Here is a 26,931-nt window from a genome sequence, read left to right as displayed (position 1 = left end):
AATTATTCAGGAAGCCAGCAGGTTGTTGTCGAACCGATTACAATGTGGCAAACCAACTGAAGTTGGAGCTGTCATTCTAATAATGAATTTGAAATTTGATAGTTGTGTTCTAGTACATTGCAACCTTAATTGTAATGGATTTAGCAGTGATTGAAGCCACCAAATGTTCCTGTAACCTGTGCTAAACACAGAGGTGTCTTAAGATAAGTGGTGAGCAGAGGCTGGCTGTCAACTTTAATCTCTTGGCCAAGCAGCCAAGTGTCCCTGTAATTTAGCTGGTGCAAAAACTACCTTCAGTGCGCTTGTGCCTTAGGGACTGTGCAGGACGTGTTCTGTGATGGTGGAAATATTACATAAAGCAGGACTGCGTTTTATCTTGATGCCCTTATTGATGAAGGTATGTAGGGTTAAGGAGCAAGGCAGGTAGGATAGAGATCAAGTCTCCATTTGCCCCAACTTTAATGCTTTGGAGATGAGACTGTGTGATTTGGTACAAAATTTACCAACAGTAAAGAAACAGTTGATCACCCTAGGTGTTTCGTTATACACTTATGGTGAGCATGAGCCTGTTTTTATTAAAGTCCTGGGATTTATTTAAAATACTGCATTCATAAGTTATAATTTCATTCAGTGTTTATACCGGTGCCATCTGTTACTGAACTACTAAAACATGACTGAAAGTAAAGGGGTTGTAAGCCAAAAACAGCTGGAGAGTTGCCCGGTTGGGTTGTCCTACCATATGTCGTGTGTGGTAGGAGCGAGTGACTGTGCGCTTAGTGCTGAGATACTTTATTACTATGCCAAGATAAAGTAAAGATACCTTTGCTCTGCTAAGGGCTTAGGGAATCCCAGGAGCCAGGGAGATAATTCAAGTTTGTTTATATAGAACTCTCAAACTGTGAAAGATTCAACCGATATTCTCTTTTAAGAAAATTAATGGCGGATGCATCAAGTGATATATATATATATATATATATATATATATATATATATATATATATATATATATATATATATATATATATATATCTATATATCTCTCTTGATGCATGCGCCATTAATTTTAATTAATATATTAATATATATGTTGCTTTTTAATACCATAATGGCTATTTACCCTAATCAATATCTCTTTAATCTAAACCAACACAAAATTACATGTCAACAATATGTTATACTGAACATGAGCAAAAAAAACTTGCCGTCGTACCTTTCCCATAACTTGGGGAGGATGCCCTTATTGTCAAAGCCAGGGCCTCTTCTTTGGATGTCATGCATTTAGCAAGCTTGTTGCCCTCTGCTTTCTGCCTCCATGTGCTCCACCACATATCCAGCCCTGCACATTGTGCATGCGCACATGATTTGATGAGACATGCGGCCATAGTCTCATGACCTGTATAAATTATAAATAAGTACATAGGAAATATATTTTGAAATAGTGTTTCTAATAGAAATCTTATTTTTCTCCAGTGTTTATTTTCCTTATTTTGCACAGAATCAATATTTAGAACCTTTTTCTCATATAAAGCTCATAGCAAATCTACTACATTTTAATTTATTTTAGCTTTTCCATTATTATTTCAAAACCCTTTTATTTAAAGCCAAATAATGAGTTCTTTCCGAAAGGTTAACATTTTTGTTTGGGGGTGCATTCACTAAACTGGGAATTTGTAGGTAAGCTGAATTTTATAGGCCTATTCACTAAACTGTGGGTTGACACAAGTTGCTTTCAAATCTTGGGGTTTATAAACGGCTTTCAAGAACCCTTTCCAAGTTAGTTATGCATTTGGCAGGGTCAGCTCTGCCCTTTTTAAAGAGTCGGGGTCTCGGGGGGGGGGGGCACATCTTCTCAAGGACCTTCTATGTGACAATTCTGCATTTCCTGAAGAATTATGGACAGGGCAAACACATGATTCGTTATTTCTGGGAAAGGTTGGGCATTCAACAGTACCAAGTAATAATGCTTAATTTAGTTATGAATGGTTCATATTCGGCAGAGATAATGAAGCCGCACTTTGAAATGTTTTGTGTTTGTCAAATTCTCTGCCCCAGCTACGTGATGTGTTGCGTGTAGAAAAGTCTGACAGCCTTAATCATTAAACAGGTTCTTTGCTATTTATTTTCTCAAAGCTGGTCACAAATCACCCAACATTGCATCACAAAAAATCTTTTTGCTGCTTTTTTGCAAAATTTCCGTTTCATTTGTTTTTTGTAGAACTTAACACTTTTCACTAGATTGAAGATCTATTCAGAACGTCACTTGTGTTGTTATTTTTTAATATTTATTTGATGGGTTTAGTTTTTCTTCTTTTAATTGTCCCTACCGCTGTGCCACATAGTGTAATGGCACATTATGAATACTTTTAAGTGTCCGATGACGGGTCAGTCTATGAATTATCATGAGTTGAGGCAATGAGCAGATGTTGCAGAGTGGAAAGGATGTTGCATAATGCAAAGAACACGGCAGTCCCTGGGGATGAAGATAAGATTGTGTCCCTGGAGATCAGGAAACTCTGGGGCAACTGGAATGTTCCCATACATGCTGTAAGTGGTGGTTGGTGTGGGCAACATGTGTTTATTCCGTATTTTCTATTGTATTAAAAAGATACTGAGGGCACCAGTTTGTATGTATTTAAGCCATGCAGTAGAGTTCTATAATATGCTTTAGAATTATAAGAGCAGGATCAATTTTGGCCACAAGGGGGTGCTGGGATTTTTGCAAAAGAAAACAAATGAAATCACGCACAAGCACCCTCTGCCTTGATGCCCCACGCTGTACTGTAGCGCAAGGCTGATGATGTATGCCAGTACATGGATTTGTTCAATAGGCTAACATGAATGAGGTTCATGTTAGCCTTAACCCTCTTGGGCATGGAGTTCACTAGAGCTTCACAGGTTGCCACTGGAGTCCTCTTCCACTCCTCCATGATGACATCACGGAGCTGGTGGATGTTAGAGGCCTTGTGCTCCCCCACCTTCCATTTGAGGATGCCCCACAGATGCTCAATAGGGTTTAGGTCTGGAGTTGTTTGTTGGCCGGTCCATCACCTTTACCGTTGGCTTCTTTAGCAAGGCAGTGGTCGTCTTAGAGGTATGTTTACGGCCCAGTCTCCAAAGGGAGGGGATCATGCTCTGCTTCAGTATGTCACAGTACACGTTGGCATTCATGGTTCTCTCAATGAACTGTAGCTCCCCAGTGCCGGCAGCACTCATGCAGGCCCAGACCATGACACTCCCACCACCATGCTTGACTGTAGGCAAGACACACTTGTCTTTGTACTGCTCACCTGGTTGTTGACACACATGTTTGACACCATCTGAACCAAATAAGTTTATCTTGGTCTCATCAGATCCTCAGTTCTTTGCCATGAGGTGCCATTTTGAACTTCCATTGACCAGTATGAGAACGATAACACCAAATTTAACACACCTGCTCCCCATTCACATCTGAGACCATGTAACACTAACGAGTCACATGACACCGGGGAGGGGAAATGGCTAATTGGGCCCAATTTGGACATTTCCACTTAGGGGTGTACTCACTTTTGTTGCCAAGGTTTAGACATTCATGGCTGTGTTGCGTTATTTTGAGTGGACAGCAAATTTACACGGGTATACAGGCTGTACACTCGCTACTTTACATTGTAGCAGAGTGTCATTTCTTCAGTGTTGTCACATGAAAAGATATAATAGAATATTTACAAAAATGTGAGGGGTGTACTCACTTTCGTGAGATACTGTATATCTAAAATATTTTAGATTTAAAAAAAAAAAAATAATTATCCGACATTACTGAAATCCCTGTCATATTCCCAACTCTACAATATGTATTTTAATAAATAACTTGTTAATTGTTGAGGCTTCATGGGGTGGGTCCCTTGTTGGGGACTTCAGATCTAATGTTTTATTTATTTTTCAAGATAGAAACTCCTTTCCTCCCGAAAGCGTGACTCATTTTTATGTACTGTAACTGCTATACTTAGTAATTCCGCTTTGGCCTTAAAGTCACCCAGATCACATGCAGGGCTGTTGTGGCATCCTCCCAGATTATGCCATTTCCCTGGCACACTGTAGCCACATCCAGTTTGTTTATTGACATTGCCCTTCTGTATTGCCTTTAGTAAAAAGGGGAAACCAAAACATTGCTTATTAAGGTCAAGTTAATGGCACAGAATAGCGTTTAAGCATTATACTGATAGATAAGGTGGATAGACTTGGTGCCTATCCAGCAGTTTGACCTTTGGACACAAAAACATCACATGGTGTGGCTGATTGTGTATGATTGCAGCTTTTGATTTCAGAGCATTTGTTGAAATATATGACAATCATTCAACAAACCAATCACAGAAAATATTTGAATGCTACAAATTAAAATTTTGATGATATATATATTTTTTTATATACATAGTAAACCTCTGTAATACCATCATTCCTCCAGCAAATATGGCCGATACGGAATTGTGCTAATCTCGGCTGTATGTAAATATAAACATGCCGTTCAAGTCACATGTGCCTATTGTCTTTCATCAAAACAGTACGGTTTCTGTACTACGTGTCCAGATACCTCATTACATACACATAACTGTAATAATATAATTCTTCATAAATGTGTCGCTTATGTTTGCATCCGCACACACCTTCATGTGAGACGGTGCCGATGGATGATGTTAAAATACATACATGCAATGAATGACCCATCTCCAAATTGATTAAATGTATCCAAAAAGACAACCCAGGCAGTATATATCCTCTTCGCCCAACCTTCTTTAACCATCTTCACGGGAAGGAGGGGGGAGAGTGCAGGGCAAGTGCTTTAACTTTCTGTTGTTCACTTGTTTTAGTGAATTGTAAGGGTGGCTAACAGCTTCCAGTCTGTGAGGTTATATTATAATATTGGTTAGTTGCCGGCGCAGACCCTTGTAGAGAAGTGGTCCATGCCCCTCCAAAGGGGATTTTCTTTCATCTTTAACCCACAGGTGAACACATAAATAAACATTTAGACATTGTTTACTGACATCTTCAGGTGAAAAAAATGTTTAAATGCATGCATATAAGAAGTTTTATCTCTCAATGGTGAAATAGAATCTTGGCTCTAAAGCACATAGCTTGACAGCCTTTGTGTGAATTGACCGCATATAGCTTACTGTTTAAATGCAAGCAAGACATGTGCTTTGACTTGTCACGTGAGTCTCTTTCACATGACAGCCATCAAGTGAAGTGGCCAATGTTTAAACAACCTTGCATCAGAGGGTGGCTCCTTTACTCCAACCCTGCCTTTTCCCAGTCCAACCATATGGCTGGGTCTTGTGACTAGTTAACAGCTTGAGGTAGTGACTGTTGCTGGAGATGAGGCAAGCAATGTAGCAGCAGAGTACCTGTCAGAATATGATCCGCTTGCCTGGAAAATGTAAAGAATGAATACACTGTTTTCCGCCTGCTTCTGGACAGCTTCATAAAATCTTTTTCAAGGAATAATAGTTTTTTTTTCTCCTGGACATCTGGGTTGCATATCAGACACAATAATGTGTGGGGGTACAAAAAGGGCAAGTGGCTTTTTTGGATGCTCATCAAAAAGCAGTCAAAGAGTTTTACACACAAGCGAGTGTAAAGGCTGGAGCGGTGGGAATGGCAGAGATAAGCACAATACTGGATCTTCAGGTGTTCACCAAAGGTAGGGGAAATTATTAATTGAATATTTTTTTTTTTTTACATTTTTTTTTTTATCTTGCATTTTATACAACATTTGCACCATTGTATTAAATTGTGGCCTCAGTGTTCCTGTCCAAACATCATATCACCTCAGCGAGAGGTTACTGATTGTTCACCTCTTAGACCCAGTTGAAATTTTTACAAAGCACATACTTTTTATATGGTTTATAATTCTATATTATCCACTTAGGTCTTAACACTGCCTCCTACCTCACGCTTGCCTCTCATCAGGTGTAATCCTTAATATCTTTACCCCCGACATCACCTCAACTGTTTTTTCATTTTCTTTGTAATTTTATACATGATAAAGTGTCATATGGGCAGGAAAAACAGTGTTTTGCTGAGACTCCAAGGTTCTTCATGTGGAGCTTTACAAGCGTGCCCTGCTTTTAGCTCCAAAAATCCTTTTGCTGAACTGAGCTCATCTGAGTGACCTCCATAGGTCTCAGTGCACGTGAGTGTGAAATGTGCTCCAGTTCTGCAGTATATTGACATCCATAGTGTAAAGTGTTTGAGTTTGTTATACTGTAGTAATTATGATACATTAACACTGTAGCTTGTCTTGTAGCTCTTGTACACTTAGAGGTATTGTTAAAGGTGATATAATGGGGATGGAGACCAAGGTAGGAACATCATTGTTTTAAGGATGCTGTGTATTAGCCATTTGCTTCCTTGCTGCGTTATCTTGTGACAAAGGAAATGTATGGCGGAACAGACTTCATTACAATTGCCACAAAGAATCGGCACAGTGTGGTGTTTGAGATGGGGAAAGTCATCTGAATAATCACATGAGTGATGGCAATGGCAGCCGCCAGGTCTGCAGCAATACGAGAGGGAACCTGTTTTTGGTGAATGCTGTCCCGCATTACTGTATACGCTGCTGTATTGTATCCAGAAGGAGAAAGATATTTTCTTCCTATGCGACTTCCCCTTTAAATATATTTAAATGGCGTTAAAAACCTCCCTTGAGTTTTTTAAGCCTTGCTTTGGGCTCTAGCACGAGGTCATATCCCAAATAAACTGGCAAACTTGCTTTTTGGCCAGTTGACCCCTGGTGCAGTCTCGTTTGCGTGTACTTTGTGTGTACAGGTATTGATCGGGTAGCGGATTAGCAAATGTTAGCCTAAATAGAAGCATGTTTGCGAAAAAAAAAAAAAAAAAAGACCTTAAACACAGTTGCTTTATTTAGCAGTGAAAACTAGTATTTGAAAGGGTGGCTTACCTTATTTCAACGTAAAATCATGGGCCGCAGCTGAAGAAAAAACTCTGAAAGTTGTTCAAAACTGAACACAAGCTGTTATGAACTGTTGAGATGGATATGGATATAGACAGACTCTCAGAGAGGGGGTTTTACAGGATTTAGCAGGGCATATAGGTTTAAGTTAGGACGTCAGGAGGCAAAGTGTTTTGATTCACAATATTTACTGGTTATTTCGTTAAATCTTCCTCCTAACATCCTGAAATTTAACAACCCTCCTTTTGAAGCTTTGAATGGTTTCATTTGAGAAGTGTCCCAATCGACTCCAGTGGTGCTGGTGCCGAGACCGCCTTCCCCAATTTATCCAAAGATGGAATACACGAGTCTACCTGCCTTCCCGGTGCCTTCCCGGAAAAAGGATCCATCGCAAAACTAAACGAGCCGTTATCTGCGAATCTTTGAACGTTATAATCTTGAAATTGTGGATAAGGAATGCCTACAGATCAGTTTGTTTCGAATGTTCTTTTATCAATACTTGTGAGCGATGATCTCTGTAACGGTGTAGCCCACGCTGCCTATAGTCACGTGGCTAGTGATTGACTAGTCTCTGAATCATGCTTGCACTGGTACAATTTAACAGTTTGATATTATTGTATTGTATCAAAGTCTGGCAGACTTGTTTGGATGTTAATTTTGCTTGCTCTGTATCGCTTGAGGGCATACAAAAGGATTTTGTTCTTAGTACCAAGGCAAGTTCCCCTACCTTGGCTGATGACTTTATATGTAGTGTTTCCCCCGGTAGTATGTCCTTATGTAGAATAAAATGATTCATGTTTAACCCCTTAATGACATGTACAGGCTCAAAATGCATTGTTTTCAATGGGTTTAGGTACCGGCCATTGTCCTTAAGGGGTTAAATAGCCTGGAGCTCCCTGACTAAAGCCATTGATGATGAAGATTCACCTGTGGTGGAGGATGATTCCTCTAGATGATGGAGGAAGAGTCTGGCAGCCCAGCCTCTGTGTGCTGAAAGAGGTGAACGCAGGGTAACACGGAGATCGTGTATTGTGAGCAGCACCCTACACAATGCAGGGTAGAAGTGCAGCTGTTAGCCTGCTCAGCAGGTTTTGGCATGAGGGCGAGAGGGGCCAGCCCTAATCATCTGATAGTCTTGTGCTTTGGAATAGGTTCCAAAATGAGGTGAGAACAGTCCCTGTAACTACAGTCAGGAGTAGGCAATGCAGCATTTTAGGAGGCTGTACAGAAGGGGATGGAAGTCATGCTGCCCAAGGAGAGGTATTTCATAGATGCCCCCCACACACACACACAAACTTTTTTTATTTTATGGCTTGCCTTCTAAACAAATAATTGGGGTATCAAGTTTTCTATGGACCATTTTCTACATGGTGGCCGCTAAAGCCTTCCTGCTGAATATCCGGTTCTGATGCGAACGTGGCCTTGCTTTAGGTTCTGTGCACATGCGCGTTCTCTGTTGGATAGAGCACCTGCTCATTTTATTTTATTAACTCTTCCTACTAGCCGGGCTCATGCTGCATTATTGCAGTGCTCAAAAAGTTAAGGGCACATCAGCCAATATTTTATTTTATAATATTCCCATTGGGAATTAATATTTTTACTCTGCTTACATTAAAAATAAGTAAAGATATGTGAATCTTAGATGTTCCATATAGTCTTGTGTTAAGTAGTGGCAGAAAGGAGTTAAAACTAGAAGGCATCCTGACTGCAATAAACTCTTTTATTATCTTTATCTTTCAAACTGTCTTACATAAAGATAAAGTGTAGTAATATTTTTCAATTCTGATGAACTTTGAGTTGAGAATGTTTGTGGGATAGTGACGTCTCCAAAACATAATATTATTATTCTGCCAGAAGGGCAACCTTATTGACTGATGGACAAACTCAGCCTCTGATATTCTGGATACAGGGATGGTTAAGGTCTGGTATCTTTCTAATTTGTAAACAATGCTAAGTGATCGTGGCGAACTCCCATTTTTTCACACCGAGCATGATATTACCCCCCCCCCATATTACTATTACTGGGGCATAAAGCACAAATGTAAAATTCTATCTTCTGTGACCTGGATCTCTCCAGACCCTGTGTTATCCTCCTCCACAACATAGAACAAGAAGTCTAACTGAATGGCTCGCTTATCTCAGGATTGTTTATATCTGTCAAAATGTACAATGTTTAGAATTGCTATGGGGCACGTTGATATGTTCTATAGCCACAGACATTCCAGACTGCAAGAATAACATTTCACTGTTATACAGGGAAGGGCTCTGAGGTCTATTAACTAAAGGGGGAGTTTACTGGAGAGTTGTACATTATACAGGTTCCAACCACAATGAGTGTCTGCCGCTGAAGGAGGTTTGCCGTCTTCCATAATGTATAGTGATGAAAGAGTAAGATTTGTTCTCCTTACCTGTTATACAGGGCCAGCTGGAAAAGCCTGCTGCTGTGGACCCTTCCGACTGGTAAAGCGAAGGAGCAGAAACTCTCCTGAAAACGCTCCCTTTTTAGTAAATAATCTTCTGTTACAGAAGAAAAATGCTTACCAGAGATGGACCCTTTTATAACTGAATTCCGAAACCACAGCTACCCTGGCAACTCCCATTGGGGCTAGAAGAGGGACAAGGAACTTTGTAAAATTGTACAAAAATGATTGCTAATTATGAGATGCACGTCCTGTGATGCCCGCTTAGTGACGCCACGCAACTTCACTCCAACACCAAAACCAGTGTAGCTGCCTTGATAGGAAAATACCTCCCTGTATAAGGTGGCATAGCCACCGGTGGTCTAATGTGGTTCTTCATGTAGGTGCCACGCTTTGACCAGGTTCTCCCTCTTTTCTGTGATCTCCAGGTGGCCTTCTTCTGAGTTCGACTTGAATTGCATTCGCTTAATTGTTTACCAGGACTGTGAAAGAAGGGGCAGACAAGTCTTATTTGATTCCAAGACAGTCCGTGAAATAAAAAATGAAACGGCACAGGTAAGCTCATGCAGTTTTCAACTGGCTGCTGCTTTGTACTGTGAGCGACAACCTTTTTGTCTATTTGCTGGTTTTGCCAAAAGAATATGGCTATGTCTTCTGTTCAAATCCATGATGACATCAGTGATGTCAATTTTAAAAACGGTCCTGTGCAGCAAGGCTTACTAAGACAAGTGTTTTTTTTGTGTTTTTTTTTTTTTATCTTAATACTACATTATTATTAACTATTAATAATAGAAACGATGGTGCCACAAGACAAGCAAATAAGTGAAGAATCAGTGATTTTGCTTTCCATGTAAAATGTGCTGATCTTCTTAAAAGGTAAATATTCTGACTCTGGAATGTCTCTGTGAGAAATGATTCATATAGCGCTGATACTCTTTCATTCAGACGTTATGACTCAGTGTACCGAGGGTGCGTGAGTGTGCGTGTGTACACAGAGGGCAGTGGTATCACATGATTACACGAGCCGTGGCCAACAAGCAATTCATGCCGTGTCACACTGATCATCTGCTAGAGATCCTAAGTAGCTCAGGCCATTTAATATTAATGCCTTCCTGACTTTCAGCCCCTGTGCTAAGGTCGTGTCACGCTGGCAGGTCTGGAGTAGTAGGTTTAACCCTTTGCATTGCAATTAGTGCCCTTACCTCACACAAAAGAGGCTGCAGCAGCTGCCCTCCTCCTCCATGGGCCAATTGTTCTTTCCAATGGCTTCTTGAAGCTGCCAGTGTCAGGAAAGTGCTGCCACAGAAATCAATGGGGGTACTTTCAACACATGCGCATGGCCGGAACAGACCCCCACCGACGGCCTTCTCTGTTCCAGCGCTGGAGCTGACTGGAGGGACTGCTGGGTGATGTTCGGTCAAACGCATCTCAGTGCATAAGGGTTATCTTGCCCATGCGTCTACAAAAGCTTAGAGAAACCACACAGCTTATCGTATGTATTAATGTGTCCTGTAAACAAAGAGATGAACGTTAAAAATACAAAGTAGTTGGCGTTCTAAGGAAGCAACAAGTATCAACTTTTTAGAGCTTAGAATTGTAATTGAATGATCCTGTCTATTTTTTAATAATTGTCGCGTTCCATCGGGCTGCGTGTATTTGGCTGGACAGCGGTTAAAGTGCGCTGTCAGTACTTGGCCGCAGCTCAGGAGAACCTGCACGTTTTAATGGTTTTGTTTTGTTTCTCTCACTGTTGTGGCAAGCACATGATTGTCGCGTGTAACTTTTTAACTGCCTAGTGACATTCACACGAGAGATTAAATGACTGGAGTGTGAATACTGAGAAAACACGAAAGCTTTTTTTCTTTTTTATAAAATAGTTTTTCTCTGGCCAGGAATTTTATTATAGGAATCATGTTTTTTTTTTTTCTTTTTCTTTTCTTTTCCTGTATGAATTGTCTACATTTCAAATAACGCAATATAATAAAGAATGTAATGAATTGTATAAACAGATTAAATGCTTTTGGCTGGATTTGCTGTATACAAAATGTTAAAATGTAGTGACTACTTATGGATTTATATAGCACCACCATATTCCGCTGCGCTGTGCAACGGGTAAACGGGACATAACGAGTGCATCATCATGCCCTGCTCAAACATACAAGCAGTCATACGTATATCATACAGAGTTTGTGTGTGTAATATGCTTAAACATTTAACTATGTGCTTAAGAAACCAGGTGAGGATGGGAAATCATGTCCAACCAGCAGCAGCGGGACCTGCACCATCTCATCCCGTCGCACCGTATCAGGGTGTCCTCAGCCACCCAGGGATCCACTCCCAAGATACCAGGTGAGAGCATGCGCAGGCGCACATGCTTAGTTGTATACTTTACAGGCTGCGGGGTCCTCTATTACATTAGTGGTTTTACCACGTGAGGTGCGCATCCCTGCAGTACTGAATATGACTGCGAACATGTACAGATGGGTTCATCAGAATCCCCATTGTGCATTTGCTCTTAGTGCCTTTGTTTTTTGGAGGGGGGCAGATAAATAATGCATATTTTAGGTGCTTATGGAATATTTTAATATGCATTCTTTGTTTGTGTGGCTCTATTAGACGCTAGACTGCCTTTTTTTAATACATGGCATATTTTAGAATAAAAGAGCACTTACTGTTTCTTTTGTTGAGAATAGTTGTCCCAACATGCAGTTCATCCAACTCCTTTCCTAATTGGCTGGCCTGTTAATACTTTTTTGAAGCTTTGGTGGTAATCGTAGCCCGCTCACATCTATGCAATTTCTGCCTTTGGATGAGATGTATTCCAAAGCGATGTATAAAGATGGTGATAGAACATTTGTTTTTAATAAGAAGTTATCTTGCTATAGTGATAATGATAATGTGTGTATCTGCCCCAGCCGGTGTTGGTTATTACTGACTGTCATAAATATAATGTACAGCATCTGTCTCGGTAAATGCTGTGTGCACTAGCCCCCTCTGCTGGTTAGGAGATAGCAGTGAAGCTCAAAGGGGAAGAGAATGAAGTGTCATAGGCAGAAAACATTATATTATCATCTTTTATTTATATATGGTGCCAACAGTTTACGCAGCGCTTAATACAACACATATATTTAAGGGGTATGACAACACAGTAGGGACACAATATGTATATAGGTTGAACTTGATGGCCTTTGGTCTTTTTTCAACCTTATGAACTATGTTACAAGACGAGAATTTTCAGACTAAGACAAACCGATACATTAGGTGGAGACAGCCCTGCTCTCAAGCTTACATTGTAACGTATCTGGTTCTTTGCAGTACACAAAGCCGGCATCTGACGTGAACATGTTGGGGGAGATGATGTTTGGCTCCGTGGCAATGAGTTATAAGGGCTCCACTTTGAAAATCCACTTTATACGGTAAGTTAAAACAAGTCTATTTTGTATCTAGATAAAATCTGGCCGCTGCAGTAACATTATAATGGTATTATGGGCTTTCTAACATATGTAAATCATTTAATTGTTGAACATATGCATTTGAAATATTTAAAAATATTACGTTGTGAAATGGAGATGATCTTAATTAGCGTGGTGGGTGTTATTGGTTTATGTACTCTTCACCGTATGGCAGTGGCATTTTTTATTTGTTTTTTTTTTTTAACATGTTAATTTAAATACCAAACTAGAAACCTGGATTTGATGTCAGATAAGAACAGTTTGGCCCATCTAATCTGCTCAATTCCTGATATAAAGGCTCACACCTGAATGGGTCCTTGGTTATGTCTGAGAGCTGTCAGTGATGTGTGAGGGATGCATAGAGAACACTTTTATTGGTCTGGAAATGTATCAATTTACTTATCTTCCAAGACCAATCAAATGTGTAATCATTAGGATATCTTCCCTAAATTCCATGTGCTATGATCTCGTTGGTGTGAGCAGACCAGATCTTCCTGGGGATTGTTCTACAGGACCGCAGGACAATCCGTTTCCAGATATCTGCTGACGGGATTTACCTTCAATGTGGGGATCAGGACCCTTTACTTATTGTAAATATGTGTTTGTTTCTCCAGTTGCCCCCCTCAGCTGATGATCAGTAAAGTGTTTTCTGCCAAAGTTGGAAGTTTCAGTGGGAGCACAAACACGTAAGATTTTGAAAAATGTGCATGTTCCTTTGTGACAAGCAGCGCGTGTGCGGTTGGAAGATATTTAACGTCTGTTTAGATTGTTATAGTTTGACTCAGTCCTTGGGGTTTTTTTGTGTTTACTGATTTTTAGTTCTTCTGCTTTAGTTTGCAGGACAGCCTCGAGAACATAAATTCAGATGCCAGTACAGCAAAACTTGGCACGAGTCTGAGTGGTCAGGTATCTGATCAAAGTGGATCTAACCTAGGTATGAAACCATTTTATTTTTATTTCCGCCGATCTATTTGTCTCAATTTACCTGTATCAGTTCAAGCTGGAATGGGCTGACGTACAGACGCTGTTAAAAAGTAGTTGTACTCGCGGCTTCTATATGAAAGAGAGATTTGCTTTAGTGGGTTCTCTGCGTAACATTGTGTATGATTCACAAGCGACTCGATCACCACGCTGTCCAGCAATCCATGACTTTGCGCTATGCTAAGCTGCTGAAATAGATGAACATCTGGCTCTGGTATATATTAATCTGTTACACAGTTCGTTCCATTGATACTTATTAGGCACTCTTGATTATAAACTATATCTTATATTTCTAAGCCTGCTTCTTTATTCTTGGCTACATTCACACTCTCATGCATCGCCAATAATTTTGCTAGACAGTTGATACTTTTTTTTTTTCTCCTTCGCAACGTTCTCGATCATCAAGTGGTTCCGTATCCATCTACATGGTGTATATTTTAGTTTACTTTGTGGGCCTCATTTTTTACATTTCTCATGCAATGATTGGTGACTCCATTACTCTGGATTAGTAAAGCCGTCTGTTCACTTGCTCACTAATTTCTGGCACATGTCACAGCAGCCCCTAACGAATGTTATGTGGATCTACATGCCAAGATATTTATCCCCAATCAGATACACTGACACGGCTTTAATAATTTACTTTAAAAGTTTTTGTTTCTTTTTTGCTTTTTATGTTTTGGTTTGTTTTCGTTTCACCATTTTTGCTTCCGCTTCCTGTTTTAGGTGTTTTACAGATGTGCGGTAGCAAACTGCTGCCTGGCATGTTTGACGCCCGTCCTCTCCGGCTCATCCGGAGTGCCTCTTTCTTTGCAGGTGTGTGGAATGCAAGACACAATAAGACTCTCAAAAACCCTCCATGGCCTTGCTGCGAACCGCAAATTCAAACCGTGATTTCCTTTCACAATTATAGGGTCTTGTAGTGCCTTAAATTGAGCCGTTTCACAATGACATTTGAACTTGACGATAATCCATGTAAACTGCCTGTAAATCGTGTTAACATGTTAACGCACCATATGTCATCTTTTTTATTTTTTTAAGAAAGCTGTCAGCCAGCATATTTTGAGGCTTTGGTCGCCATGTTTACTCATTTAAACCTTTCCCCATTTACTGAGTTACATGCTGACGAGTCATTTTTACCTCTTCTGTTGCAAGCTTAGTAACATTAGCGCACGTTTCTTTAAAAAACGTATTGCAAGATATCTTAATGCCATAAAGAATGTGTAAATACATGTTAACACATGGGCAGTTTTTATAGTAACTTATGTCTAGATGTACGGAGTGCCATAACACAATTTGGGTGATGCGTGTAACCTCCTGATTGAAAATTGGAGGTTTGGGCATAGCTAATAGGATAAAACAGGTATTTTTTACTAATAGTATTTTTTATTTTGTGATTAAGGCACTATTGCTGCCGCTCAGATGTAGACTTTTGCATATTGCTTTGTGCTCTGGCCACCGCTTACAAATTCCTTGCATGATGGACATAACATAATTGCTGATGACTACTAACCTGGCTGATGAACACATTGGTGAAGAGTTTGCTGTATAAGGAATTATTGAGTGGAAATGTAATTGTTCTTCACTCTCGGGTTTTTGAGCAAGATCCTCAAATCACTGCCAACCTCATGCTAGGTGAAATCGTATGTTTCTGTTTATGCTCTGCTCATCTGTGTCTTTTTTCCATCTCCCTTGTCTAGCCCACAGCACACCTGTGGACATGCCCAGCAGAGGACAGAATGAAGATAAGGATAGTGGCATCGCTCGATCAGGTATGCCTATCTTACCTGTCTTAAGGTTTATTTAGCTTATAAACAGTTTTTCATAGCCGTAGTCGTCTTCTCTTTAGTCCCACAGCTGTCACTATAATTAGACCTGCACTAATGAAATGTTTAGTTCGTTTTTCTTCTATGGAAATGTGAGGATCCTCACACATTCATGAGCTAACGGTACCAATTTAATGCACATCTAATTGCATTTTCCCACTTTTTCTCTTTTCTTGTCAGCTTCTCTGAGTAGCCTACTCATAACCCCACTGCCATCGCCAAGCTCATCATTTTCAAGCAACTGTGCCAGCAGCTATCAGCGACGCTGGCTGAGAAGTCAGACCACTAGTTTAGAGAATGGGGTTATCCCTAGGTGGTAAGTGTCATTTCATGGTTCAAGTGCCCCTTTCTATTATGTTTGGGAGAATAGATCCAGGGTATTGGATATAAAGGATTGCTTGATGCTAGGGATCCAAGTCTTGTTTTACCACAAGGCATTATGGTAAAGAGTGAAGGCTGGGGCTGATTGTGGCTCATTAAAGATATTCTTTACCCCCCATGCCATCTAAACTATGTATCAGTTTTGTCTCCCACTGTATTGTTTACAATAATACGTATTCATTCATGAATTTGGAAATTTTGTTGTGGAACTCAGAAAGGTCATTAAAAACACTGGTTTTTGGCGGCACTTATATTGTACAAGGACAATGTCTTGTCGCAAAGTAATCAGCTCAGAAAGTTGTGATACCACAATTCTGAGCTCCCGCTTGGCAACAATAGCGAGTTTGGTTTTATTCTGCCCCACCCCCCTTTTTTTTTTTTTTTTTTTTTTTTTAAGCATTTGTGGACCTTCCATTTTTCCTGCAGGCCAACAGAAGAAACCTTTAGCATGGCAGATGAAAATTACACATCCAACCCAGCAATGATCGGAAGGAAGAAGATTGCGGTCAGCATCCTCTTCTCCCTGTCTGAATGTGATGAAGCCCAGAAGAGTTTTCAGGATTTCTTTTTTTCCCATTTCCCTCTGTTTGAGTCACACATGAATAAACTAAAGGCTGCTATAGAAAAGGTACCGGGACAAACCTTTGTCTAGATGGAGAAAAAAATAGTATCTATCTATAAAAATAGTAAACCTATGTTTCATAGGCATGTCAGTTTACAGTAGCACCAAGTATACAATTATGATGACTTGTTTCATCACTTATTTTTCAATGCATCTTTGCTGTGCATTTATTCTGTTTAACAGTTGTCATGAGTGCAGTTGCTAAAAATGTCATTGATATTTCTAACTGGTTCCTGTTAATGTAAAATTACGGTTTTATTTACTGTAAACAATTTATTATTGAATGACAAAAACACTGAAATGTTCACTTACATATCTAATTTCTTTTAGGCCATGATATCCTGCAGAAAAATCACCGAATCAAGTCTGCGGGTCCAGGTTTATCTTAGCCAGGTCATGGATGCACTGGGGCACTTTAGGTAAGTTATAATGCATGACCTAACTACTTCTTCTTCCAGATACATTTCCAGGTTATTAACGAAATTAGAGCTATGATTGCTAATTTCCATAGGACGTTTTAGGTAATGGCCCAGACCTGAGATTCTAGGATGTAACCCTCTGTATTATTGTTTTCTGTTTTTCCTCCATGTGTTAACATCTGTTTTAAACAGGGAGACTATCTGGAACCTGTACTATGTTCCACGCATTGCGGAACCGGTGTGGCTTACTATGATGTCCAGCACTTGTGAAAAAAGCCAACTGTGCCACAATTTTCTAAGAGAGTTCACCTCGCTTATTGATCAGCTTAATAAGAATCAGTAAGTCAAGCTAATTGCGTTACATATTATTGTAGGCAATGCGTGTTCAGTTATCTAAAACCCATCTGTGTGTTCCAGGTTCTTTGCAGCATTAATCACTGCTGTATTAACTTACCACTTGGCATGGGTACCCACCGTGATGCCAAATGACCATCCTCCAATCAAATCCTTCTCTGAAAAGCACACGTCACAGTCTGTGAGCCTGCTGGCCAAGTCACACCCATACAACCCGCTCTGGGCACAGCTTGGTGAGTGTATTACTGCAGGCTTTTTCAATGTAATAAACCCCTTTGTAAAATATATAAATACTGAAGACTGTTAGTCGTGTAATAGATATCAATTCTAACTAATCTTCATTTCTTCAAATCCCAAATTAAGATGACATACAATATAAAAAAAATCAAAGTAATGTTTTGTAAAATAATAAAACACGTTCATATTGTACTGTACAACTGGCCAGATTAATTTGGGTGTTTTTTTATTATTATAAATAGTTTTTTCTTTTTTTTTTTTATCCCCTCAGGAGACTTATATGGGGCAATTGGCTCTCCAGTCAGAATGACTAGAACAGTTGTGGTTGGCAAACGAAAGGATTTAGTCCAGCGCATCCTTTATGTTCTCACTTACTTCATCCGGTGCTCAGAGCTGCAAGAGAACAACCTGGTGAGGAGTGCGGGCCCAGAAAAAGGTGAACCGATGGAGAATGGCAGTAAGATCATAACCTGTCTTGAAAAGGGAGAGGTGGAAGACTCTGAGTACGTCATTGTAACTGTAAACAATGAGCCTGCTCTGATGTCCCCTTCTTTACCCAATAACATATCTACAACATCTGCCCCAAATAGTAAAGTGGAGTTGCTACCTACTAAAAATGTTTTGAATAAGTTAAATACAGGAGAAAACCTGGCTGTTGGCTCCTGTAAAGAGCAGCCCTTTATGGCTAAGGAAGCCAAGCTCGAAATTCTGACCCCAGTGTCCAGAGCACCAGGCAGTAGATTTGAAGATGTTGCCGTTCCGGATTGTTTGCCTCCACTGGAAAAGGATGGTCGCCATGAATTCAATGATGAGAAGCAATTGTGTAAAGAAGTTAAACTGTCAGACTGGGCAAAGGAATTGCTGTGCATGCAAACAGATAATCCGATTCATCCTCCAGATAAGGTCATCTTCAAAATGGGCTGCTCACCTTCATCAGACTATGAGATGGACAGTGGCAGGGAGCAGCCAGGGGTAAAACCAGAAGCACTTCCCAGACAGGCAGACAAAGCTAAGCATCCCACCACAAAATGTTCTGCCAGCACTCAAACAAGAACTACCACTGAAAAAAGGCACAGCATCTCTTCTCAAATCTCCTCCTCTGAGGGTGGCTCCAGTATTTTTGATGAATATTTTGTAGAAGGGAATGGCATTGAGACAAATACAGTAGAAACCCTTCCTTCACAAATAGTATTGTCCGATAAATGTTTTGTTTCAAGCTGTGTAACATCTGCAGTAAAAGCAACCAGTGAAGAACTAAGAACTTGCAAAGATGTCATTCATAATGCTGATAATACAGAGACTGCTGTGTACTCCTCCAGAGATGTCCCCTGTGGGGATTTAGGGAGAAGGATTGGGGTTAGGGAAGGAGACATTCCACGGAACAGGAGCTGCGACAGTGCTCTCGGGAACAGCGATGAAGAGGGAAGCAACCCTTCAGACAGTCAAGGCCACATTGGCCAATATCCTGAAATGGAGCTTCCACTACCCAGGTATGGGACGTGAAATAGAACATAGCGTCTCTAGGTTTTGGGTATTGTGGAGTTTATATAAAAATGTATAAGAATATTATCCAAATAATTAGTAGAACAGGAACTTTTCTCAATAGCGATGTTCAGGTACCCAAAACTAACTCTGATCTAATGTGTAGGTGGGAAATTTTCTGTAAAAAAAAAAAAAAAAATTAAATGGAAGTATCTATTGCTTGCAGAGAAGGGCAATTATGTAAACGTGTAACTAAACCATTAACTGCTCAGCAGTAATTGATATGCAGAATGTTTCTTGAATATCACCAGAAATTACAGTGTCTGGGTATTTTTTATTATTATTTATTATTATTATTAAATTTGCTGCAGTTTACCTGGCAATTAAAATTGAATAACTTGTATAGGGGACATCTGATTAACTCTAATCTTGTACAGTCCAGTTTGACATTCATCAACATAAAGCTGAATTTAGACACAAAAATTTTTTCATTTAGGTCTGACATCGTCGGCACTCCAAGTCTGAAACACTTTGGAAAGTCGCTCTTTGGTGGTTACTGTCCCACATACATGCCTGATCTAGTGCTGCACGGGATAAGCAATTGTGAGAAGCTGAAGCAGTGTCTGTCCTCTGACCTGGCACACTCAACACATGTATGTCAATCCATACCGTAAAATTGTTTGGTTTTTGATGGCGAGAACTGAAAATGTTCCCGATCCTACGTAATGTTACTGGTACTGTCGTGCCTATGTGTTAATGCATTTTCTTTTATTCATCCTTTATATGTGGATTTCACAGTGATGATACACAACATACTGTACATATAATGTAGTTCCTATGTGACTACTCTGGGCATCGTTTTGCCAAAATCAGACACACTTGGTGGCACAAAGAAAATTAACCCATTTGTTACCAGCAAATTTTAAATTGATCTTTGCACATAAAAATAGTCCTTGTATTTTTGTTGATTTCCTCTTACATTGGCCAACATCAGAGTTGTAATATATATTTTTATTTTCCTTTGTTACATTGGTCGCCTTTGTCAATATGTCTACTTGCCTTCACATTCCTAGCACCCGGTGTTGGATGAGCCCTTGGCGGAAGCGGTTTGCGTTGTTGCAGACACGGATAAATGGAGTGTGCAAATAGTCAGCAGCCAAAAAATGACGCTGGACAATACAAAGCTAGGCACAGATGTGTTGGTGTCCAGTCAAGTCTGCAGTCTGCTTCAATCTATTTCCCAGCTTTATAAGCTCAGAACACCTCCTGTTTTTGTAAGTAATTACCCGCTGTTATTACTGCATTAGGCATTTTTTAAGGGGAGATTGGTATGATTTATTTATATTTTTAAATAAAACTGTTATATTTATGTGTAATGCCCAGTGTGTTAACTACACATTTTTTTGCTGATAGTTTTTTTTATTTTAGTTTTGATCTATGCGTTTCATTTTTTTTTTTTCTCATTGAAGTACAACATAGTTTTTACCATAATATTATCTTCTATTCTTTAACAGTGTGTGATGCACCTAGAGGACAAGCTGCAAGAGTTATATTTGAAAAGTAAAATGTTGTCCGAATACTTGAGAGGGAACACAAGAGTCCACGTAAAGGAACTTGGAGTTGTTTTAGGGTAAGTGGTTTTCTAGACGTTGGGTACAACTGTTCTTCTGCGCTCATGGCATCAGACCTGGTTCACATTTTTGTAGTTTTAAATGTATTCTTTCTAAAAATTCTGCTAGGCATACAAAGCAGGACTGTGACTAGGGCAGCCATAACTACCACATTCTTGTAAAGATTAGAGTGAAGTAGAAATGTGGGGGGGGGAAAGTCAACAATTCATCAGCCCTAATGCCCATCTGGTCATCTTGCGTTGTTTGTGTGTTACAAGTTTCATTTTGTTGGCATCTTGTTTCGCTTTTTTATATTGCATGGCTGGGCATTTTGATCTGTACCTAATAGGAGGATCATTCCTTGTTCTCTATTTCAGCATTGGATCCAATGATTTACCTCTGCTGGCTGCTGTGGCAAGCACTCATTCTCCACATGTTGCGCAAATACTTTTATAAGCTGAATTTTGCAAATGGTCATTCCTGAAGAAGAAGAGAGCCATTCCGGATAATTTGGAGGCATGCTCTCGAAAGCTGGACTGAGATAAGCGAGAAGTGATGATGCCATCTCTTCTTCTAGAGACTGATGTTTACATGGAGTAAAAGGCGTTACAGATCTTCCTGTAGCCTTGGTGTTGCTTCACTGGGATGTATTTACAAAGTGGGAAGGGGGACTCGATAACACTAGAACAGTAATTATTTTTTTTTGTATAAGTCTGGTTTGGCTGGCCAAAATCTGTGATTGTATAACCTGGCTGTTGTTGGAGTTGTATATAATATTTGAGGGATGCATAATGATCGGCGCATGCAATGTACTTTTTGTTGTTTGGAATGACTTTGTATGAATTCTGCTTTCTCCACACCATTAGGTCCGTCATTTGTATATTAAATGTCCCCAACACTTCTATGCACAGATATAACTTTCTCTGATGTGGTTTAAAAAGTTATCCTTGAGTTAGTTATGCTAATAGGGTAAAGAGGGATTAAAATATCGCACTGCCGCATGGAGATCGCTAGAGGAAAATGTCTATTAGTTTGCTGGTTTACTTAAGATCAGTGTTCTTGTCTAGTGAATGTGACACTCTTATCTACCAACCAATGTGGGGAGTAAACCTAATTATTCATAATAAACAAAAAACAGCTGGAGGACGAGCTGAAGTACTTGTTAATGGATGCAGACTACTGTAGGTATATGTATGGAAAGTTGCTTAATGGATAGAACATGAGTGTCCACAGTTAATTGATTGATCCTTAGCTGCCTCCACCAGATTATCATTTATTTTATTGCATTTTAACCATTCCCATCATATCAAAATTACATTTAAAACCGCAGATATTATAATCTTGCCACTTGTAATTTTGTGGCTTTTGGCTGCCTCGCTGGACATCTGCTGATAACTTTGCCCTTATCAGAAAAAGCTTCCGTTAAATAGAATACAATGAGGTTAGGAGCCAGACGTGCAAATCTGGTATCTAGCTGACTATTTTTTACTAGACGCCCACAGAGATATAAAATGGCACAAAGTCAGATCTAAAATCTAAGACCCATGGTTGATCTTAATTATAGCTGTTTTTTTCACGCGGGAAGAACTATGAAGGCCCTGGATACATACAGGATTGTTAAATCCAAGCGTTACTGGATTTTATCTCCCCATATTAACTATACATTTGTCATTAACTATACATGTTACCTATAGGCTGTCCTCTTAGCAATGCCTAGCTACATTACGATAAAGGCTTCTTCTTGCATCTGGTTTGAAGTGAATATGCTGAAATGTTTTGGAAGCCTAATACCTTTTGAACATTTTCACAAATCTGTTTTTGACATATTGCATCTTTTCTGTTTACTACATTTAACATGAATTTATTTCCAAAACGCTTTGCATTAAGGAATACCACCGGATTCTCTTCAGGGTAACCAACTCCAGCTGTTGAACCACAAGTAGCTCGCTGGGCCGGGGTCATACCGCTGTCTTCACAACTAAAGAGCTACAGGTCGGCTACCCTGATCCACTCAATGATATGATGGTTATTGTAATGTTTCATGTTACAGATGCATTTATTTAAAAACTATAGCAGTCTCTGCCACACTAAGTAACGTTAATGAAGTGTCTTGGTTCCATTTTATCAGTAAAAGCCAGTTGATGGAAATTAGTTATAATTTTACTTGATAAACAGTCTTGTAGAATGGCTTTCCTGAAGCATGTTTTCTAAAGTTACGTTTAGTACGGTTACAATCTTGCCATGACAATCCTGTTAGTCTGATGTCTTAAATCACTTCATCAAGTTCACTTTCTGAAATCAGATGTTTGCTGTTTACAAGAATCTATTTTCTTTCTGCCAGAAAACTGAAGGTTCATTTCTGTAGCCTACCTTTCATGTGTTCCATACTGCATTGTAACTTCATACAACTGGTTTACTGTCATTTTATCCTTTTGTAGTATCTATCACTTGTAGAGAAACTGCACTTTTTGCCTGTAGCAAACTCATGTTCGTACAGCAACAAAAGTTTTCACACACGCTTTTATACACGTTGAACGTTGGCTCTGTAGGTTGACATGGGAGAACATTGACAGCTTGTTTATTCTCCATGTTGCCCTCATCATGGTTGATCATTGTAATTTAAAAGGGCTTCTGAACTAACATGATTTTGGTCGCTGATCTTGTCAACTTCAAAAGCCAAATCCTCCAAAACCCTGCGCAATATTGTTTTTCTCCCACCACTCGATCTACAACAGTAGCCTTTTTACCTGAAATTACTAGGAGCTCGACAGGTAAGTGAGTCCCTGGGAACTACACTCCGCCTAACTCATGGACTCCATGTCCCAGATTATTTCAAAAGATGTTCAACTTGGGTAGACCTTTTGGACGGACTCGTTTCTCTAAGCCAGGAAGAGTTTGTGCACAAAGCCCAAACTTCATGCGATGACTACAAATTAAGGGAAAAATAATAAAAAGGCTAAAGTGCAAAATAATGTCAAGTAGTCCCTGCAGGAAATCACCCAAAATACTGCAAAGCTACATGTTTTCAGCTTACATGATTACCCGACATCATTTCATTACTACATGCAAGCTAGGTTTTAGTTTACTTTCTTTCCTTCTCCTGTAGTGTTTTATGTAATGTCTTGTAATATATATATTTTTTATAACATTCCCAAAAATTCATCTGTATTTCCCCAGTAGAAATTGTGTTGAAGGGAAGATCTACAGGGAAATACACTTTTAGCATTTAATATCTAAGCTTTTTTTAATACTTCATGAGACCATTAAACTTAAATAGATCTTGGCCACTGTTTTGACTTCAAATTACTACCTCATCAAAAATGATAGTGGCTTTAAATGTTGTCTGGTGATTGTTTAATAACCCTGATTTCTTCATTACTGCATGATAGCCCAGAACATGGTATAACATCAAATAGTGTTGCCTAACTTAAAGTATATTGGGGGAGGAAAATTGTGTTTTTTGAATATTCCAGTAGCAACTGTTTACCAGCCGTTTTCTTAACATTATTTGGTTTTTTTTTTTTTGTATTTTTATAATCTACCTTGAAGTTCTAATTTAACTTTAATATGGTGTGGAACAAGGCTTTCCTAGCCACATTGTGACGTTTAGTTAACCCTAGGACTAAACTTTAAAAATGAAAGGTCAGTGTAACTGTTTCTGCTGTCATTTTGTTATAGAGAATATAAAAAAAATCATCAGCCTTTTAATTTATGATTTTTTTTTTTTTAAACCAATATATAGGCTGCTCGTTTTGTTCTTTTCTCTTGTTGAGGGGTATATGATGTTGGCAGTGGGCAAAGCCATAGGTATAGTATAGAATGAGAGTTTTTTTTAATTGTGATCTTGTGAAAGGCTTGGACGTTTCAGGTCTGTGTGTTTTAAAAGTTGTGCGTGTCAACAAACTTCACTTTAAGAAAAGTGCTGTGCGTGGGATGTAACTGCATTCCTTCTCTTAAATTAAATCGGCACCAATTTCTTCTTGAAAGGCTGTCTTCAATTTGAGAATATTTTAAATGTGCTGTATAATTTTCAATACTTTAATGTGGAAATTGGTGCAATAAACATGTTTTAATATATTCAATGTGCTTTTTTATTTCCTTACATCATTACATTTAATTAAATTTTATTAGTGTAGAACAGATTAACCGGCGCAGAAGGCCCTGCTCTTGCACACTTAGAAAACCTTTGGCATTCGATGTGTTAAATGGCCGTGCTGTTTTATGTGCACTTATATAATTACTTTGATACCTTTTTCCATTTAAGGTAATTTAGTTAATAGTGGAGATTTACCGTATTTGCTCGATTATAAGACGACCCTGATTATAAGACGACCCCCCAAAATCTGAATATTAACTTAGGGAAAAAAGAAAAAGCCTGAATATAAGATGACCCTAAAGGAAAAAAGTTTTACCAGTAAATGTTAATTCATGTAAACTATTTTTTTTAATAAAAGCTATGATTGAGAAAAATATTTTTTTTTGTTTTTATTTCTTGTATTTTCCAACCTGTCCCCCAGTTACGCACATCTGCCCCCAGGCTTGCCACACCAATATGGCACTGTGGCCCATGATATGCCTTTTAACCCTCTATATGCCACTGTGCCACATGGTATGCCCTTTGACCCCCTATGTGCCACTCTGCCTCCAGAAATGCCTTATACCCCTATATCCCATTCTGGCATTTAGGGGGTTAAAATGCATATTATGGGGCAGAGTGGCATATAGGGAGGTATAAGGCATTCCAGGAGGCAGAGTGGCATTAAGGGAGTTAAAAGGCATTATATAGAGCACTCTGCCTCCAGAAATGCCTTATACCCCTATATGCCACTCTGGCATTTAGGGGGTTAAAAGGCATATTATGGGGCAGAGTGGCATATAGGGAGGTATAAGGCATTTCAGGAGGCAGAGTGCACTATTAAATGCCCCCTTAACGCCACTCTGCCTCCTGAAATGCCTTATACCTCCCTATATGCCACTCTGCCCCATAATATGCCTTTTAACCCCCTAAGTGCCAGAGTGGCATATAGGGGTGTAAGGCATTCCAGAAATGCCCTACACACACACACACACACACACACACTTACTTACTTACTTACCGGTGCTTCCAATTTCCTGCTGTATTGCCGGGGCAGCGGGTTGACGTCTCATTCCGCGACAGGAGGATCCAGGTCCCCTGCAGCGGTGCGGGGGATCTGGATCTTAGTCTCCTAATCAGACCTCTATTTGAGGTCTGATTAGAAGACGACCCCGATTATAAGACGAGGGGTATTTTTCAGAGCATTTGCTCTGAAAAAAACCTCGTCTTATAATCGAGCAAATACGGTATATTGTATCATACTTCTATAATGGTTTTATAAGGTTTACGGTGATCAGTATTGCCCAGCTTTGCGGGGCCTCATAGTCCCTCTAGAACAGGCATGTCCAAAGTCCGGCCCGAGGGCCAATTGCGGCCCGCGTTCCGGACTGATAAGGCCCCACAGATAAGTTGCCCAAATATAGAGCGTTTTTTTTCTATTAAAGGCAGAGTGATTTAACACCTGTTTAGATTTGTCATCCAAGTCACAAAATGAAAAGTATGCCGTTTTCAATAAACTTTGCATAAAATAGTTAATTTGCATTTAATTTTAATGGTTCAAAGAATGTCAGGCAAAATGGTCGGCCCTCGCATGTTCACTTCATCAAATCTGGCACTCTTCGAAAAAAGTTTGGACATGCCTGCTCTACAGGCTATCACCCCCAATAGTGGCCCTGCATAGTGGGGAAGAAGTATATTCTAAAGTTATAAAGAGCAACATAGTCTTAGGTGATAAACTTAGTCACGGACTCAGACAAACCATGGAGCGTGGGTTTATTGGAGAGAAGTTTAGGCAAAATCTGTTCTGGTAGGCAGTAGTTAATGTCTTCTGCTGGAGGTCCTGATTGAATTCCAAGGTCTCTCCAGGTTGTGAAAGACAGGGAATTTACAAGTTCTAAATCATAATAGGGTTTTCCTACAACTTTGGTACCAAATTCTGCCTGCATATTCAGCAAAGGAGGATATTATACGTATGACTATATATTAGTTGTGTTTCCTTTAATGAACCACTCCAGCGCATGCGCCACATTCCAGAACCCCATATAATGAAGTCAAGTCATAATCCATAAACATTTACTATAAACTACCACAGTGTAAAGGTGCAGAATTTTCCTGATGGATATAAGTATAGT

The 26,931-nt window shown here is 39.5% G+C and overlaps 1 protein-coding gene across 2 annotated transcripts; it reads left to right on the top strand.

The window, feature by feature from the left end:
* Nucleotides 1-5,298: 5,298 nt before the first annotated feature.
* Nucleotides 5,299-21,641, top strand: FNIP2 (folliculin interacting protein 2). Of its 2 annotated transcripts, XM_053460186.1 has the most exons (18): nt 5,299-5,671; nt 9,792-9,918; nt 11,593-11,712; nt 12,679-12,779; nt 13,430-13,501; nt 13,649-13,749; nt 14,520-14,609; nt 15,494-15,565; nt 15,800-15,935; nt 16,427-16,628; nt 16,953-17,041; nt 17,234-17,380; nt 17,459-17,628; nt 17,904-19,122; nt 19,611-19,767; nt 20,188-20,388; nt 20,629-20,744; nt 21,102-21,641. In XM_053460186.1, the coding sequence occupies exons 1-18, from the start codon at nt 5,523-5,525 to the stop codon at nt 21,178-21,180; spliced, it is 3,348 nt and encodes a 1,115-aa protein (XP_053316161.1). In that variant the 5' UTR covers nt 5,299-5,522; the 3' UTR covers nt 21,181-21,641. The 2 variants fall into 2 exon arrangements, with proteins under 2 accessions (XP_053316161.1, XP_053316153.1); XM_053460178.1 differs by lacking the exons at nt 5,299-5,671; nt 9,792-9,918; nt 14,520-14,609 and having other exon boundaries at nt 11,613-11,712.
* Nucleotides 21,642-26,931: the final 5,290 nt, after the last annotated feature.

Source organism: Spea bombifrons, chromosome 1 (assembly GCF_027358695.1).
Source record: "Spea bombifrons isolate aSpeBom1 chromosome 1, aSpeBom1.2.pri, whole genome shotgun sequence".
Lineage (NCBI taxonomy): Eukaryota > Metazoa > Chordata > Amphibia > Anura > Pelobatidae > Spea > Spea bombifrons.
Note: the sequence above shows the minus strand (reverse complement) of the source record. Positions and strands in the feature narration are given on the sequence as shown.